The sequence below is a fragment of the Moschus berezovskii genome, chromosome 27 (assembly GCF_049115385.1).
Source record: "Moschus berezovskii isolate FMDL1 chromosome 27, NW_MosBer_1.0, whole genome shotgun sequence".
NCBI lineage: Eukaryota > Metazoa > Chordata > Mammalia > Artiodactyla > Moschidae > Moschus > Moschus berezovskii.
Genome location: NC_142486.1, coordinates 42,028,017 through 42,046,971, shown reverse-complemented (window position 1 = coordinate 42,046,971; position 18,955 = coordinate 42,028,017). Strand labels below are relative to the sequence as shown.

The window sequence follows — 18,955 nt, the reverse complement described above, 5'->3', positions numbered from 1 at the left end:
TTAGAATAAATAAAATAAAAAATAATGGCATATTTTTTAAAACATGGCAAATAAATAACAAAAATAATTATTCATTTTAATTTATTTAAATAAAAATATTAATAAATAAATAAAGTTTTGGCAAAATCTTCCTAACACCCAGAGCTCCACAAAGCACCATTCACTGTATGAAAGGGTGATAACTAATGTAAGCTGCTGCTGCTAAGTCACTTCAGTCATGTCCGACTCTGTGTGACCCCACAGATGGAAGCCCACAAGGCTCCCCCATCCCTGGGATTCTCCAGGCAAGAACACTGGAGTGGGTTGCCATTTCCTTCTCCAATGTGTGAAAGTGAAGTTGCTCAGTCGTGTCCGACGCTTAGCGACCCCACGGACTGCAGCCTACCAGGCTCCTCCATCCATGGGATTTTCTAGGCAATTGTACTGGAGTGGCTTGCCATTAACAGTCCCATTATATCCTTCTCTTTTCACTTTAAAAAAAGTTGGAATGAGCACCTTTTCTGTGGACTCATTAACACATACCAGTAAGATACAGTCCCAGCAGCAGGATCCTGGAACGAGTGTATACACGAATTTAACATGCTGACAGCTACTCGCTGACTGCCCTCCCACAAGCACAGCTGCTCCAAGTCACCCCCCACTCGTCGGAACAGGAAGACCTCCTCTTGTTCAGCACTAGCTGGCAAACATTTCAACATGAACCATCTATAAGGTAAAATATGACTTTTTCTAAAACAGAGAACATGCCTATTATTTAATATATATATTTTATTTTAGTTACAGCTTGTGGGATCTTAGTTTCCAGACCTAGGATTGAACTTCAACCCTTGGCAGTGAGAGGAGGAAGTCCTAACCACAGGACCATCAGGGAATTCCCTCAAATATGATTTTTAAGGAGCTGGGGGGAGGGCTGGTCACCTTTTAAACTGGAAAAAGTATTCCTCTAAATGGTAAATCTTCACAGTACAAAAATGTCTTTTGACCTACTCTAGCCCTCCAACTAAGACAAAAGTGTTCAAAGTCTCGTGGTTTCTTCTAAAACTACTCTGTAAAACTAAGCATGTCAACAACAGTAAACACCCTTTCTTTTTAAAAATCACACTACGGAAGTCATCATATCATACCAGTTTTCCCACTTTATCTCAGACATAATTTCACTACCTCAACCCTCTTTCCACAGCTGCACATCATCCCATTGTAGAGACCCAAGCCCTCACTGATGGGGGCTGCAGGCTGCAATGCTGCAGGAGTGTTCTGAAGCAGATTTACCGTCGTTCATAAGCAAGTGTATCATCAGGCACGCTCTCAGAGCTAGCACTGCCACCAGGTGCTTCCCGTCCTCGGGGGGCTAGTCATCCAAGAGGTGGATCAGAATTCCTTAGCTCTCCAACTCCTCAGTCTGAGTGAGCGTGAATACCCGTCACAGGATTAGATGCCCACTAAAAGTGTCCTGTACGGGAGGGGGAACTCATGCACACCCAGGGCGGATTCATGTCAATGTATGGCAAAACCAACCAATATAATATTTTAAAATAATTAGCCTCCAATAAAAATAAAATAAAAAAATAAAAGTGTCCTGTGTCCTCTGACCGTTTTCTATTCAACTGTTGCTACAGTCCTTTCCTCATGATGAGCTTTATCATGAAACGTACCTGCCCTTCATATGCTGCAGATAGTGTCTCAGCTGAATTATTATTTTATATATGGGAATTCCTGATACGCTAATATTTTAAGTTTTTATACAGAAAACATGTATCCATCTTTACAGCTTCTTAGGCTTTATAACATGTTAAGATGGCAAAACAAAATTCTCTTTTGGGGGATCCAACCCGGTTTTTCGCTAACTGGGTAACCCACAGTTTCTAATACTGTTCATTAAAAAAACTCATCTCCACAGTGGCTGAACACATGCCCCGCATAAAAATACTAAACTACCATATGTTTCAGTCTTTCTGTATTCTCAATTTCTTCTATTACTCTGTTCTTAAATACTGAATCATCAGGCCATTTAAAAAGTACACGGACATTCTAATTCAGCAGATATCCTAACATTTGTGATACAAAAAGCTACATAACTCAAAGTGAAAATTTAACCCATACATCTTTGTTCCTGTGTTTCTGAAACCTGGTATCAACACTGATGCACTTGAAAAAGAAATGGTAATTTTAACCACATTTTATTATTACTGTTGGTGGGCTTCCGTCTATGGGGTCACACAGAGTCAGACACGACTGAAGTGACTTAGCAGCAGCAGCAAGTATAATTTACTCCAGCTATAATACATCCTCTAAAATGTCTACGGGGGAAGGGGGGGGATGCCTTTCCTTGATTTTCCTTTCCTCTGACTTCCTCCCACCAAGCTCAGTGCCTCCCCAGTCTTCACTCAGGAACCTGAACGGCATCAAACCCCTCACTGACCTCTGCTTACTCTAGGAATGGAAGACTCGGGAAAAGAAAAAAACTAAAACAGAGTGGCTCTATCAGAATCCCTATGGTCCAGTGGTTAGGACTTCACGCCTCCACTGCAGGAGTCCTTGTTCAATCCCTGGAAGGTGATCTAAGATCCCACAAGCTGCACAGCATAGCCTAAAATAAATTAACAAAATAAAGTGACCAAATCATGCATTCCCAATGGGGACAGGAATGAGAACTGGTCTTAAAGAGTGAAGAAAATCTTAGATAGTACAATGATTTGTGAGCTGAAAAAGGATCACAGTACGTAAACTGATATGCTGGGTAACTGTGTTATCAAAATTTCATGGAGGGAACAACCAACAACAACATTCATGGAGGGGAGATGGATGAATTAGGGGAAAGAATCTAAAAAAGGTTCCTTTGGGAGGGAAAAACGACAAAAGTTATGAAATACTAGTTTATAACGACTAAATTGCAAAAGATTTAATGGCCTGATAATACCAAGCGTTGGTAAGGGTATGTTCACTATTATTAAATGGGTAAACTGATACACTTTACCAAAAATTAGGGAGGAAAAAGAAAAAGAACTATCTTGCAAGAATAAACATGTGCAGCTCCTACCAGTAAACAAATCTTCTCTTAAAAATATACCCTAGGTTAACTGTTGTACATGTACATCAAAATATTCAAGAACATTTATAACGCTATTAATAAAAAAGACAAAAACAAAAAACCCACTAGAATCAACCCAACTGTCTATGAATATAGAATGGATAGTTCAGGGAACTATGAAATGCAGCAATGAAAACAAACCATACCCAAAAAATTACGTAAAGGAACATAGCACTGAAGGAAAAACAAAGTTACTAAGATTACCTACACTATAAACCCATTTTTGTAAGCTCAAAAGCAAGAATAAACATAATGTTCAAGAAATCATAAAATATATAATAAGAAACAGTTTAAAGAAAACAATACAGTACAAAATGTAGAAGAGTTGGGATGGTAGACACACAGACACAGAACGGTTCTGGCCACATCCTAGCTTCCAGCCAGAGAGTGGTGGAATAACATCTGTTTCATCATTTTTCGTCATAACTTACACACATTACATTATTCTTGTTAGTGCAGTATTTGGCTCTTCACAGTAAGGAACAATTAACATCAAATAAAACTTACATCCAACTCAAAAAAGAGGTCCCTTTCTTTACTTGCAATCTCATAATCTGCTCGGAGGGCCAAGTCGTGGATTTTGGTACATTCTCCTAAGTCCATGCGCTGTGAAAGAGAAACAAAAATTTACCCACAAACATCTAACCATTTGTAGGAAGCACATGACTTGGTGATAACTGTCATCAAAATCAACAATGTTTTTCTGAATGTTGACTATGATAAGAAAATTAAGAAACAATGTGGCCAAGAAGTCTTATTTTTCTTTTTCTACCATGATTACATGACACTCAGAAAAGGTGCATTTCAGTGTAATGATCTGTATCTCCTATGGAACCAGAGATTACTAGACTATTTTTCATTACTTAGCTTTCACCATTAATATTATTTCATAAGTGACATTAGAAATGTCTATTCAGTAAAGAGCAGCATGGGGGAAGGGGTGGCAAGAAGGCCAGGAAACAAGAGTATCACTGACAGCAACAAGTTTCCATGCATTCCTTCTTGTAATCCTGACCACTGAAGTCTAAATCACAGAGACAAGAAGAGGAGAGAACAGACAGAAATCAGGTTTTGGGGGGCTACCATGTAACCTAACACCTGACGTTAACTAGCTCTTTGCATACCAAAGGAAATAAAGCACAACTGGCTGACTCAAAGCCAATGAATCCATTCTCCTAACCTGGTAAAGGACTCTGGACACACACCTGGGGACACAGATTAGACCACTCACTTGCCCCACTTGAAAGACAAAAGGTTCTTTCACCAAAACAAATTATTTGTGTTACCAGTAAGGCCAGCCTGATGTGCTACCGCACACTGTGAGCACAGACAGAACAATTAGACAGCAGCAAGCATTTCTTACCTAAGTCCTAAGTAAAGGACCCTGTACAGGGACCTCCTCCACTCCTGTCTGTGGTCATCTCAACAGCTACAGGGACGTTTGGATGCTGAGGGTCAGGTTAACAAGTCAGAAAGTGCCAATTAACAAACCCCAACAGCCCGGTGAGGAGACGCCTCAGGAGCCCAAGCTGCTGGACACAAGCACAAGGGAAAGTTGTTCCCTACCTAAGAAGGGAACAAAGAGCAGCAGAGTCCAAAAATCCTTCAGCTCAAACTACAAGTGTGTTCAAAACAAGGTTAACAAGAAACTCCACGGATTACAAAATCCTTAACATTCTAGGACAGGATCCAGCTCTTCAGCCCTAATCTCAGAAGGTGCAGCCATCCTTTGGACAAAACGTCCTACAGCATCACCAGTGACAGAGACAAGAGTGGGCAGCCTAGGGTGGAGTTCATAGTCATTTTGACCAAATGGTAAACGCAAAAACTCTGTTCTCCTTCATTACGCTTACTATGAGGTCACGTGCAGCTTCTGTATGTTGGTTACATGGGGAATCCAGAGGTAAGGAAACACATGTTCTAAAAGCCAAAACTGCAACTAGAATTGCTGTCATTGTAAAGCTGGCAAATTCTGCTTCATTCACTCTTTTAAATACCAAACATAATCCTTAAAAACTACACAGCATCTGAACTAAGCCTATGGGCCACAGCTACTGAGCCGTTGTTCTAGAGTCTGAGAGCTGCAACTACTGAAGCCCATGCTCCACAAGAGAAGCCGCTGCAATGAGAAGACACTGAATGAGGAGACCGCTTGCTACAACTAGAGAGAATTCCATGCAGCAACAAAGAACCAGCACAGCCAAAAACAATGAATGAATAAATGTGCTTAAAAACATATATTTTATATCTATATACAGATTCTCGATTTCCCTAGTGGTCCAGTGGTTAACACTCCATACTTTCAAAGCAGGGGGTGCAGGTTTGATCTGTATTCAAGGAACTATGATCCCACATGCTCACAGCAAAAGAAACCACCCAAAGGTAACTAAGTGCTACAGCTGAAAGACGACACAGCTCTCAGAAATTCTCTAAATGCTAGCGAACACTGCTGCGTAAAGAAAACCACTTCCAGATGAAGCAAGCAACAAAACCACTAAGTACTAAAAATCTTAAATGCAAATCAACTTCCATTCTAAAAACTTCAACTGTCAAAAAAGTTTCAATACTAGGGAACCACACATGAAGCAAAATTAACCAACACCTTCCTTTAGATGGGAGTGCGCAAGCAGCCATGGCCGAAACAGGTGAAAGACAGGCCTGGGACTCCATGTGTCTCTGAAGGTCGCTCTGCAACTCTGCCAAGGAGGCAGAAGTACTAGCCAACTCCTCTGGCAGCCAAACACCCAGCAGAACTGAAATACCTCGCTCATTTACTTCTTCCAAAATACTGCAAGTGGCTGTCAAATGCAGCATGCCGACCTTTTATCTTCTTTTTTAATCGCACAAACATCTGTGTTCTCTGCCCTCCAGAGGTCTCACATGGCAGACAGGGAAGAGCAATAAAAGTTCTTTAGAGAACTTTCAGAAAACCAAAGTTCTTCCACAGAGACCAGTTACACTGCCTTCCCTCCAGCTATCCCTCTGGTCTTACTATTAATACACCATTTTCCCATTCCATTCCTCTGCTGCCTCACCCCTATTGACAGGACAGGGTCTGGAGCAGCCCTCAGCACGCTGGGGGTTCTAACCACTGTCCTGCTGCTTATACTCAGTCCATCTCCATGGAGCACAACAGACTCTACCCCCGCCACCCAGGAGCCCATGAGGCTCCATCTTTACACTCTCCACCCAAATTCCCAGCCCTCATCTCAACTGACCTCAGCAGTGAACACTTATTCACTGCACCTTTGCATAAAAACAGGTCTCCTGGGCTCTCTTCTCGGTTTGAGATACCTGTCCAATGGGGACGGCAGTGACACTGCTCAGTCCCTGGCCTCTCATCAAAGCCCCACAGTCTCTGCCTCCTCCCCCCGACCCACACCAACCCAGATGCACTCCTGCTTCCCTTGGCTCCATCAGTCACCTGGAGCGCTATTCCCGCAAAGGTGCACACGTGTGTTTTCTCAGCATTAAGGTCTCTGCTCCCGTATCCTGAGAGGCCTTTCCATATCGCCCTATCCAACAGTCCAGAACCTACTCGCTATTTACTGTCTGTCCTGTTTCTCCATTAGATGAGAGTAAACATCTTTTGTACCACATCCCCAGTGCCTGGCAGAGTACTTGTCCAGTAAATACTTGGCAAATTAACCTATACCTAATACACTAAACATTTGTAGAAATGCCCTCCCTCAACAGCATTCCACAAAAATACAGCTGAAATGTTTCACTCTGGTGCATGTCCCTCTACTTCTCTGACTTCTTCCACTAAGACCTACCAACAACAGCAGGTTAGGACACCGCCTACTCCAGGTTAGGAGCACACTCCTGGCTGCCTGCTATGACCAGTGGAAGGCAGCAGTCTACAGTGACGGCAACCCCATGATCCAGAGCACTCAGCAGTCATAACCAGTCAGCTGCAGGCAAGACCTCAGCTGACAGAGGCGTGAGGCTTTGCAGCCATTTCCTATTGGCGGTCAGAAGGGACAGCCTGAGAAGACTTAATACACCAGCTAGCTCAGTGTTCCAGAAACTCCTCCCTGAAATGGTAATGACAAAAGCACCAATTAATCCTAAAAATATGTGTTCCCCAGCACATGCATATTGGACCCTTAAAATGAGGAGACAATTTTTACATTACATGAGGGAGTTTTGACATCTTAAAATGGTGATGGTGTTTATGGGACTCATTTTCTGTAAGTGGCTGAATCATGGTAGATAATCTGACACTTTTTACTCTTCTTAAATATCATCTAACTTTGAATAAATGTTCATTCTGCAAAACTAGCATTTATCTGTTTGGTTCACCTGAAATGAACTTATAATTGTAAAGTTCTATACACATCAAGTCATGTACTGACTTCTTGAAAGAGTGGTGTAACACAAAACTACAAATTAAAATTAGTCCAGATTTTTTAAAAACCTACAATCTGGGAAAACCATACCCTGTTACCAGATCAAAAAACTAGTATGTGTTTAACCTGAAAACAAACCAACCCATAATCTTACACAGCTACAAGCTAACCTGAAGTACTCTTTTTGCTAAAGCCAAAGGAGACTAGTAACACTTAACTTGTGAATATCTCAGTATAAATAACTCTCCCAAAACCTGAAAACGTTACAAACAGAACTTTATAGAAATGAAATAACATTATATAAAATGTCACCAAACTAACCGAACCTACCACTTGAAGGACAGTAGGTAATTTCTGCTTAGTAAAGGAAAACACAATTCAATCTGAACACCCCCACTGTCTGCAGAGCACCCATGTCTCTGAGTATCCTTGGACATCCCCCCAGATGTACCTACCGTCCCAGCCAGAATGTCGTGGGGGCAGCAGTCCAGAAGATGACTCTTGCAGACACGGTCATCTGTAAACTTGACCCTCTGTCTGGTTTCGTCTCCTGAAATTCATGTGTGGTTTTAAATAAGACAATATTATCACATTAAGCACAAAAGCATATCTGGTACAATTCACCTGGATGATTTGCAGACTACCAAATACTCTGAAAAGCTGACCTAGATGGTTTTTTTTAAAAACTGGAACAAAATACAGATGATTTTTGATGCTACAATATCATGAAGAATGACGCTTAATGGGATCTGACTCCGTCATTGTGCCAAAGAGATCAAGGAGTCAGAAGTAAAATGTTGAGCACCAAAAGGCCATTAGCCCCACACATACATGTGGGCCATGAGATACCAAAACCCATGCTGATCAGAGGGCCATGAATCACCACATATGACTTAAAAGCTGGTAGTTTCCAACAAAAGCTACTTACTAATCATTTTGCTACAGACAAATGTATAGGCAATATTTTGCCCAAAATTACATGAAGAAAGCTTTCCTTTTCTATTACTGACTGATAAATAACCTAGCCTTAGTCTACCTATCCCCCTTCAACCCCCACCCTTAAAAAGAAAAAAATAAAAGAGTTGGCACCTGGGAGTCACTTTTAACAAGACAATACCAAGGGAAAAAAAGCAAAAAAGGAACCAGGTTAGTCAATACACACTGTGAGTTCCAACACATACTGTACCCATCTGCATTCTTCAAGACCTCAGCTGCAGAATTTTATGCCCGCTGTTGAAAAGTTTTAAAGGAAAAGTTTTCTTGCCCAACCTGCAGTAAGGAAGTCAGGGGAATGATACATAAAAGTAAAGGCAAAGTGGAATGTGACAGATTTTAAAGCTAATCTGTGTATATGACACAGAGTTGTGTAAAACTAAAGGAGGAATATATTTCAGGATTTGCAAGCATCCAGGATTAATGTAGTGTCTTTTATTGAAAATGTTTTCTTTCTAAACTACACTTTTAAAGTTACTTGTGAAAAAAAGCAAACACTTTTTTGTTATAACAGCTTAAAAATTGGTTGTGACTCACGGCTCGATGAACATGAGGCTTTTCTGCAACTCCCTTGCAGATTGATGTAGGCAGGCAAAGATACACTGAACCTTTATAAATAAAATAGAGGGGCCACAATTGTTCAGTTTGTATGAAATAAAAATATGGGAAGCAATTCAAAAGCAACTCAATATACAAAGAAAGCTAAAAAGCACTTATTCACCTATGAAATAAAGTGCAATGAATCTGCACAGCCCTGCGAATGTGCCAGTGTGAACTTACAACTTCATTACTTCGGTAGAAAAGAAAACACAAACCACAGCAGGTACATAGGTTGCAAAGATTCAACCGCTTTCTCCTGAGACAACCATCATGATATTGCGTTCCTCCCTACAGTACAACCTACCTAACGACTGCCAAGCGCAGGCTAAACAGAAGCTCTCCAGTGTGGCTGGGGAAAGGGGGGGCTGGAAAAGCACGCGGCAGAAACCCACGTTAGAAAAGCTCAATTTACGGCTCCCCTTACAATGGTACAGAACAACAACGGCAGGGTTCCAGGCCCATCCGGCTCCCTCGGGTGGAGGAGCTCCGCCAGCCCGCTGCCAGCGACCTGAGCCCACGCTGGCTGCAGCCCTTCGCCGACTCCCGGTTCGAGGAGAGGCGAGGGCCGCCGGAGGGCGGAGAAATCGCAGCAAGGTCAACGGGGAGTGGGCTGGCGCCCCACCGACAGCACGTGCTCCGAGGGAGGAGCCAGCCGGGGACCCACGCCGGCAGTGAAAGCTCAGACAAAGACCCGGCGCCCGCGGTCGGCACGCGGGGGAGGGAAGGGCGCCCGCGCAAGCGCAGACGGTCGCGGTCCCCGCCTCAGGCCGCCCGGCGGCCTCGCTTCGCTCCCGCCCCAGCCCTCGCCTGGCCGGCCGCCCCGACTCACCGTCCCGGGCCGTGCCCATGAGCTGGTCCAGCAGGGCCCGCATCTGCGCCTGGGCGGACATGGTGGCCGGCGAGAGCGGCAGGGGTGGCCGCGACGGCTTCTCTCAAGTGGCGGCAGCGGCGACGGCGACAAAAGCTGGTCCTGTCGGTCTCGAGCCCGCTCGGCTCCTCCTCGACGCGGGGAACGCCGGGAGGAAGTGCGTCGTCGCCGGCGCGTGGCCTGCTGGGAAATGTGGTCTGAAGGCGGGCCTGACGTTCCGTTGCGCAAATTACGCAAGCAAGCTGCTCAGGGGGCGGGGCTAATTCCCTCTCTGATTTTACTCGGGAGCCTAAAACCTCCCAGCTCCACCTAGGCGGAACTGCAATAAAGGGAAATAAATTTAGACAGTCCCAAACAGGAGAATAAATCCCGTGTTTTCTTGCTAGTAGTGAACCTGTGAATATCATTTAGCTACTTTCAGACTATTTTTTTACACCTGTGAAAATGGTGCCTGACAAATGACTTTTGTGAAAATTAAATTGAGCGTGGAATTAGGTTCTGTGACTACTACTTGCTGGTAGTCCCTCTGAGTTCACAGTGGCCTGGCCACTTCCAAGACTGACAGTGAACCTCTGACACATGCGTACAGCAGACAGTAGGGAACCGTAACTCCTACCACTGGAACTGTCCGTGTCTCCAGACGTGTATTGGAACGTCTTGTCCACACTTGTCCTGACTGCAGTGTCCCCACACCTGAAGGCCTGCAGGAGGCCTGACTGACTAACACGGGATCCTGAACAGCGTTGCCTTATATCAAGAAATCCATTTTACAGTAAAGAAGGTCAAGTATTTATTTCTGTCTAGCAAGTCACTTCAAAACATAACAGTGTAAAGCGAAAGTGATTATTTCTCATTTTTCTGCGGTGCTTAGGCAGGGATTAGCCAGCCCTGGGCTCCTTGATCTGGGGTTTGGCTGGGTTCACAAAATTGCTTGTATGAAACTGAGCAAAGATCCAAGAAGGCTGCACTGACATGCCCAGCCCCTCTGTGGTGCTCCACTGCTGCTTCTCTCTGTATGTGAGATCATAACATTCTGAAATCTAGCCCACTTTGCTATGGCAGCTGGTTGCCCCCAGGGAAGAAGTGGAAGCTGTCAGTCCTCTTAAGGCTCAGACCCCCAGAACTCTCCTTCTACCATTATCTGTTGGTCAAAGCAAGTCAAAAGGCCAGTGCAGATTCAAACATCCTTTTTTTTTTTTTTTTTTTTTTAGCTGCACTGGGTCTTGGTTGCTGTATGCCGGCTTTCTCTGGTTTCGGAAAGCAGAGACCACTCTCTAATTGTGATGCGTGGGATTCTCATTGTGGTGGCTACTCTTGCTGCAGAGCACTGGCTCTAGGGTGCTTGGGCTTCAGAGGTTGCAGCTCTGGAGAATGAGCTCAGTAGTAGTGGTGCACAGGTTTAATTGTCCTGCAGAATGTGGAATCTTCCCAGATCAGGTATTGAACCCTTGTCTACTTCATTGGCAGGTGATTCTTAACCACTGGACCGATAGGGAAGTCCCAGATGCTACCTTCTGATGTGAGGACCAGCTTGTGTGTATAAAGATGGGATTTTTCAGTAGTGATATTTGAAGCCTCTGACTGCAGTCCCCAGTACCCAAGTCATCCAAAGCTTTGGAATCGTCGGTGGGAAGCCATACCGACATCTCACCACTGCTCTCAGTAATCGCATCACGGAATTTGCACTTCTTGCCCCACCAAGAGGCTTCCCTCGTTGTCACTGAGGCCTGACGTGAATATGAATGCACAATCAGAAGCAAGAGGAATTATATTCTATGTGATGAAAGTTAAACTTGGACCAACTGGAGGTATAATTTGGTAGACAAATTTGTGACTTTTCCCATGACACTTCCAGCACCCACTGGCTATCTAGAGCCCAGGAACAGTTCTCTGGGAAAGCAAGGTGCCCAGCATAACACCACAAAGGGGCAATGGCCTGACACTGAGTAGGGGCAATGACACCTACTCATTTGTGCTCTGCTCCTTCCATGCCTCACTGCTTTCCTCCCACTCCTAATTCCCTGGGAATGAGGCCCTTAAGAAAACAGTACCAAAGCTTTGCTGTCAAGCTCTGCTTTCTGGGGAACTAAAGCTAAAACCTGCCTCTTGAGAAACCTGTATGCAGGTCAGGAAGCAACAGTCAGAACTGGACATGGAACAACAGACTGGTTCCAAATAGGAAAAGGAGTGCGTCAAGGCTGTATATTGTCACCTTGCTTATTTAACTTATATGCAGAGTACATCATGGGCTGGAATAAGCACAAGCTGGAATCAAGATTGCTGGGAGAAATATCAATAATCTCAGATATGCAGATGACACTACCCTTATGGCAGAAAGTGAAGAGGAACTAAAAAGCCTCTTGATGAAAGTGAAAGAGGAGAATGAAAAGGTTGGCTTGAAGCTCAACATTCAGAAAACAAAGATCATGGCATCTGGTCCCATCACTTCATGGGAAATAGATGGAAAACAGTGGAAACAGTGTCAGACTTTGTTTTTTTGGGCTCCAAAATCACTGCAGATGCTGATTGCAGCCAGGAAATTAAAAGACGCTTACTCCTTGGAAGGAAAGTTATGACCAACCTTGATAATATATTAAAAAGCAGAGACATTACTTTGCCAACAAAGGTCCGTCTAGTCAAGGCTATGGTTTTTCCCGTGGTCATGTATGGATGTGAGAGTTGGACTGTGAAGAAAGCTGATCGCCGAAGAATTGATGCTTTTGAACTGTGGTGTTGGAGAAGACTCTTGAGGGTCCCTTGTACCGCAAGGAGATCCAACCAGTCCATTCTAAGGGAGATCGATCCTGGGTGTTCATTGGAAGGACTGATGCTAAAGCTGAAACTCCAATACTTTGGCCACCTCATGCGACGAGTTGACTCACTGGAAAAGAGTCTGATGCTGGGAAAGGTTGGGGGCGGGAGGAGAAGGGGACGACCGAGAATGAGATGGCTGGATGGCATCACCGACTCTGTGGACACGAGTTTGAGTGAACTCCGGGAGTTGGTGATGGACAGGGAGGCCTGGCGTGCTGTGATTCGTGTGGTTGCGGAGAGTCGGACACGACTGAGCGACTGAACTGAACTGAATTGAACTGAAAGCTAAACAGCACCAAATCTAGATCTGCACTAAAGGAATGTATAAAGGATGCCATTCAGAAAGAAAATTATCTCAAAAGACAGTCTGAGATGTATGAAGGAATGGTGAGCAAAAAGGAAAAAAATGGTGAACATGTAAAAATGAAAACAAAATCATATATATAATATATACTGACCTCCTCACACACTTCTTTGGAGCAGTTCTGAAGTTCAGAGCTTATCGTCTTCAGGGCTACTGTTTTCAGTATATCCCAAGTAAGACTGAACTCACTGCTCTCGTATTGTGTGTATCTGTGTTGCTGTTTTTTTTATTCAACATTGCCCAGAACTTCACCTCAGTGTCTGCAGTTTCCTTCCGTCCCTTCCTGCTCTAAAATTCTTCCTCAAAGAATGCATCAGGCCTACCTAGTTTATACTGGTGAAAAAAGTGGTTTTCAACTTTTTTTTTTTTCCCTCCACACTTTCAGTCCTTTTAATTAGGTGCTCTAAGAAGAGGTCAGAACGGTAGGCAGGGTAGAGAAGCTGGTGCTTCTTAAGCCCCTTCCAGCAACCAGTCAGTCTTCATCCTCTGGCAGCTGGATCTTGCTGGGGTCGTGGAAGCAGCTGGATTCCATGATGGGAAGGCCATTGGCCTCTGGGTATTTCACAAGCCTCTCAGCTTCCCGGGAGGCCCACTGCTGCATCCTGTAGTCAGGCAGATAAGTCACATTCAACCCAACTTTTTAGAGGAACAGATCATTCCAATCCACAAACCTCTCCAAAAAATAAAAAAGGTCACTGCCCAATTCTTTCTGTGAGGCCACTAAAGTCTTGATAACAAAACTAGACAAGGATAATAAAATGAAGTGTGGTATAATCCAACCTCACTCATTAACATAGGGGCAAACATTCTAAACAGTGTCAGCAAGTGAAATCTAGCAGCATGTATAAGGGTAATAGACCATGAACAAATTGGTTTAAGTTAGGAATACAAGGATCAGTTATCTTTAGAAAGTTAATGGCATTTATTACTTCAAAAGATTAAAGAAGAAAAACCACATAATCACCTTAAGAGATGCAGAAAAAAAACAGTTAATAAAATATAATGCATGTTGATGATCAATTGACCTAAGAAAGAAATGAAAAACTTTATTCAAGTCAATTTGAGGATTATAGCCCAGGAAGAGCATCTCAGAAAACTCTGAGAACTGTTAGAAGTCAAGGAAGAGTTATATAAGCTTTTTGAGACAGAGGGATGTTCATCAATGACATATTATTGACAATTTACATGGTAACCAGATCTAAGTGTCATCATGGCAGGTCATGTGTCCCTATACAAGATCAAGAAAGAATGTTATCTTTTAAGGAGCTGTCTTGTTGGTGCTGAGAGAATGCTGCTCTTTATGGTTGAGCTGGTATTCCATGAAGGGGAAGGCTGGTCCATGTGTAACACAGACACACGATGCACAGTATGTGGGAAGAGGGGGCCAAAGGGCAGACAAGAATTTTTCATGTTTAAATTTTTCTTGTCTTGTCGTAAAATATGAATTTTATTTCACAATGATATAAGGAAATCAGGAATAGAAGAAAACATTTCTAACCTGTTTTAAAAAAGAAAAATTTGTCACTCAATCGTGTCCAACTCTTTGTGACCCCATGGACTCTAGCCCACCACGCTCCTCCATCCATGGGATTCTCCAGGCAAGAATACTGAAGTGAGTAGCCATTGCCTTCCCCAGGGGATCTTCCCAACCTAGGGATTGAACCTGTGCCTCCTGCATTGCAGGCAGATTCTTTACCCTCTGAGCCACCAGGGAAGCCCAAACCTGTTAAAGAATATCTAAAAAAAAAAAGAAAAAAAATTTGAATTTTCTCAGAATCATAGCATCTGAACAAAGACCATTTTCTTTCTTTTCCTTTGATCCTTAACTCTTTATTCTCTTTATTGTAACTGTGATCATATGGCCCCAGCACACCAGAATACATACTGATCCCAGAAAGAAGCTATGAGCAAATAAGACTTCTCTCCATTTCCCAGTGCTCCAAAAAGAGCCCTAGTCCCCTGAGACTCTTCACATACTTTAAAGAATTGCGTCCGGGCTAAGTCGCTTCAGTAGTGTCCAACTCTTTGCAACCCTATAAACCGTAGCCCGCCAGGCTCCTCTGTCCATGGGATTCTCCAGGCAAGAATACTGGAGTGGGTTGCCATTCCCTTCTCCAGAGGATCCTCCACACCCAGGGATGGAACCTGGGTCTCCTGCATTGCAGTCAGATTCTTTACCATCTGAGCCACCAGAGAAGCCTGGGGGAGAATTAGGTCTGTAGTTAATTGTCTAGTTAATTGCTGTGATTCAAAAGTATAATAACTTGCCTTATCTCTCTGAGAGGGTCAAGTAGTTACAGACTGGCTTAGGTGCCCAGGTACTGAGGAGAAAGGGCGGTTATCTTGATCCAGATGTTTACATTTCAAGGAAAGTGAGGTCCAGGAGTCTTAAAAGTCTAGACCTAGGACCCTTGGGCTGCCTGGGTCTAGAGAGATTCATCTACATACTAAAGGACTCAAATCTGGAGGGGATCCAGATCCCCTCTCTGAACAAATAAAAGTGATTTTTCTGACCCTCTCAACTGTGCAGCATCTGGCCACTCAAAAAAGACAAATTTCCATCAGTTCTCAGTGGGCTGGGTGGGTGTGGGGGAGGCCTGTGGAGGGTGTCTAATAGTTACTGTTCAGTTCAATTCAGTTCAGTCGCTCAGTCGTGTCCGACTCTCCGCAACCCCATGAATCACAGCACACCAGGCCTCCCTGTCCATCACCAAATCCCGGAGTTCACTCAAACTCATGTCCACAGAGTCGGTGATGCCATCCAGCCATCTCATTCTCTGTCGTCCCCTTCTCCTCCCGCCCCCAACCTTTCCCAGCATCAGACTCTTTTCCAGTGAGTCAACTCGTCGCATGAGGTGGCCAAAGTATTGGAGTTTCAGCTTTAGCATCAGTCCTTCCAATGAACACCCAGGATCGATCTCCCTTAGAATGGACTGGTTGGATCTCCTTGCAGTCCAAGGGACTCTCAAGAGTCTTCTCCAGCACCACAGTTCAAAAGCATCAATTCTTCAGCGATCAGCTTTCTTCACAATCCAACTCTCACATCCATACATGACCACGGGAAAAACCATAGCCTTGACTAGACGGACCTTTGTTGGCAAAGTAATGTCTCTGCTTTTTAATATACTATCAAGGTTGGTCATAACTTTCCTTCCAAGGAGTAAGCGTCTTTTAATTTCCTGGCTGCAATCAGCATCTGCAGTGATTTTGGAGCCCTAAAAAATAAAGTCTGACACTGTTTCCACTGTTTCCCCATCTATTTCCCATGAAGTGATGGGACCATATGCCATGATCTTTGTTTTCTGAATGTTGAGCTTCAAGCCAACCTTTTCACTCTCCTCTTTCAATTTCATCAAGAGGCTTTTTAGTTCCTCTTCACTTTCTGCCATAAGGGTAGTGTCATCTGCATATCTGAGGTTATTTATATTTGTCCCGACAATCTTGATTCCAGCTGGTGCTTCTTCCAGCCCAGCGTTCCTCATGATGTACTCTGCATATAAGTTAAATAGGCAAGGTGACAATATACAGCCTTGATGTACTCCTTTTCCTATTTGGAACCAGTCTGTTGTTCCATGTCCAGTTCTAACTGTTGCTTCCTGACCTGCATACAGGTTTCTCAAGAGGCAGGTCAGGTGGTCTGGTATTCCCATGTCTTTCAGAATGTTCCACAGTTACTGTTACTGTGGGGTAATTAATAAAAAACCTAATTTAATGCAGAACACCTTGTGTGAGCATTAGGACAAAGTTAATAAGGCTTAATGTTAAAAACCCAACAGAAACCCATGCATATATAGTTTTTTTTTTTTAAATATGGCAAGTGCCATTGCACACTGCTGGAGGAAAGAGGGACTAATTTAATAAATGGCTCTAGGACTGTTGGTTATCCAAGTGGGCAAAAAATGAAGTTACCTATTTAGCCCATACTAAAGCTATTCCAATTGAGCTATTTCAAATCCTGAAAGATGATGCTGTGAAAGTGCTGCACTCAATATGCCAGCAAATTTGAAAAACTCAGCAGTGGCCACAGGACTAGAAAAGGTCAGTCTTCATTCCAATCCCAAAGAAAGGCAATGCCAAAGAATGCTCAAACTACCGCACAATTGCACTTATCTCACACGCTAGTAAAGTCATGCTCAAAATTCTCCAAGCCAGGCTTCAGCAATATGTGAACCGTGAACTTCCAGATGTTCAAGCAGATTTTAGAAAAGGCAGAGGAACCAGAGATCAAATTGCCAACATCCGCTGGATCATGGAGAAAGCAAGAGAGTTCCAGAAAAACATCTATTTCTGCTTCATTGACTATGCCAAAGCCTTTGACTGTGTGGATCACAATAAACTGTGGAACATTCTGAAAGACATGGGAATACCAGATCACCTGACCTGCCTCTTGAGAAACCTGTATGCAGGTCAGGAAGCAACAGTTAGAACTGGACATGGAACAACAGACTGGTTCCAAATAGGAAAAGGAGTACGTCAAGGTTGTATATTGTCACCTTGCTTATTTAACTTATATGCAGAGTACATCATGAGGAACGCTGGGCTGGAAGAAGCACCAGCTGGAATCAAGATTGTCGGGACAAATATCAATAACCTCAGATATGCAGATGACACTACCCTTATGGCAGAAAGTGAAGAGGAACTCAAAAAGCCTCTTGATGAAAGTGAAAGAGGAGAGTGAAAAGTTTGGCTTGAAGCTCAACATTCAGAAAACAAAGATCATGGCATATGGTCCCATCACTTCATGGGAAATAGATGGGGAAACAGTGGAAACAGTGTCAGACTTTATTTTGGGGGGCTCTAAAATCACTGCAGATGCTGATTGCAGCCAGGAAATTAAAAGACGCTTATTCCTTGGAAGGAAAGTTATGACCAACCTTGATAATATATTAAAAAGCAGAGACATTACTTTGCCAACAAAGGTCCGTCTAGTCAAGGCTATGGTTTTTCCCGTGGTCATGTATGGATGTGAGAGTTGGGCTGTGAAGAAAGCTGATCGCCGAAGAATTGATGCTTTTGAACTGTGGTGCTGGAGAAGACTCTTGAGAGTCCCTTGGACTGCAAGGAGATCCAACCAGTCCATTCTAGCGGAGATCAATCCTGGGTGTTCATTGGAAGGACTATGCTAAAGCTGAAACTCCAATACTTTGGCCACCTCATGCGACGAGTTGACTCACTGGAAAAGAATCTGATGCTGGGAGGGATTGGAGGTGGGAGGAGAAGGGGACGACAGAGAATGAGATGGCTGGATGGAATCATCAACTCGATGGACATGAGTTCGAGTGAACTCTGGGAGTCGGTGATGGACTGGGAGGCCTGGCGTGCTGTGATTCATGGGGTCGCAAAGAGTCGGACACGACTGAGCGACTGAACCTAACTGAACTGAACTGAAAGCTATGCCAAACTGAATTAAGGACTTAAATATTAAAATAAAAACTTTAAAACTTGGGGTAGGAAAGGATTCTTTAAACAAGACAAAGAAGGTACTTATCATAAAAGGCTGGCACTTTCTATAATTAAATAGAAACCCATAAAGTGAAAAGACAAGGCGCAAAACGATATAACGTTTTAACGATACAAGCAACCGACAAGAATTTAACATTCCTGAGCGCTAGGAAACAGTACGAAAACACACCCCACTGAGCAGAAAACTGGACCAACGACCAGAATAGGCACTTCCGGAAGAGGAAGCGTCGCCCATCACAAGGAAAACCTACGAAAGAGGCTCCAACGCGCCGACAACCGCGGAACCGCAGCAGAGCAGCCCGGTGTGCAGCTCCAAGTGCAACTCGCCCGGCGGACCCGCACCGCAGTCAGCGTTGCTCGGCAACCGTGCGGGCCGCAAGGCGGGGCCGGACCTGGGGCGCTTCCGCCTGGCT

The 18,955-nt window shown here is 43.8% G+C and overlaps 1 protein-coding gene and 1 long non-coding RNA gene across 6 annotated transcripts in view; both read right to left on the bottom strand.

Annotated features, from left to right (window-relative positions):
* LUC7L (LUC7 like) overlaps nucleotides 1–10,047 on the bottom strand; it is a 30,130-nt gene extending 20,083 nt beyond the window's left edge. For 2 of the 4 annotated variants that reach the window (XM_088833123.1, XM_088833124.1), the window contains exons 1-4: nucleotides 9,863–10,046; nucleotides 8,971–9,041; nucleotides 7,896–7,990; nucleotides 3,596–3,694 (exon numbers count right to left, since the gene is read on the bottom strand). In XM_088833123.1, coding sequence (XP_088689249.1) covers nucleotides 3,596–3,691 — 96 coding nt within the window. In that variant the 5' untranslated portion in view covers nucleotides 3,692–3,694; nucleotides 7,896–7,990; nucleotides 8,971–9,041; nucleotides 9,863–10,046. Of the gene's footprint in view, nucleotides 1–3,595; nucleotides 3,695–7,895; nucleotides 7,991–8,970; nucleotides 9,042–9,862 lie in introns of all 4 variants that reach the window. The other 2 variants (XM_088833125.1, XM_055408992.2) reach the window with 2 other exon arrangements.
* A 2,395-nt stretch (nucleotides 10,048–12,442) lies between these two features.
* Nucleotides 12,443–18,954, bottom strand: LOC129545179 (uncharacterized). Of its 2 annotated transcripts, none has more exons than XR_008683675.2 (3): nucleotides 18,712–18,954; nucleotides 14,578–14,816; nucleotides 12,443–13,681 (listed from the first exon to the last, which is right to left on the bottom strand). It is a non-coding gene; the product is annotated as an uncharacterized LOC129545179 (long non-coding RNA). The 2 variants fall into 2 exon arrangements; XR_008683674.2 differs by having other exon boundaries at nucleotides 12,445–13,681; nucleotides 18,794–18,943.
* Nucleotide 18,955: the final 1 nt, after the last annotated feature.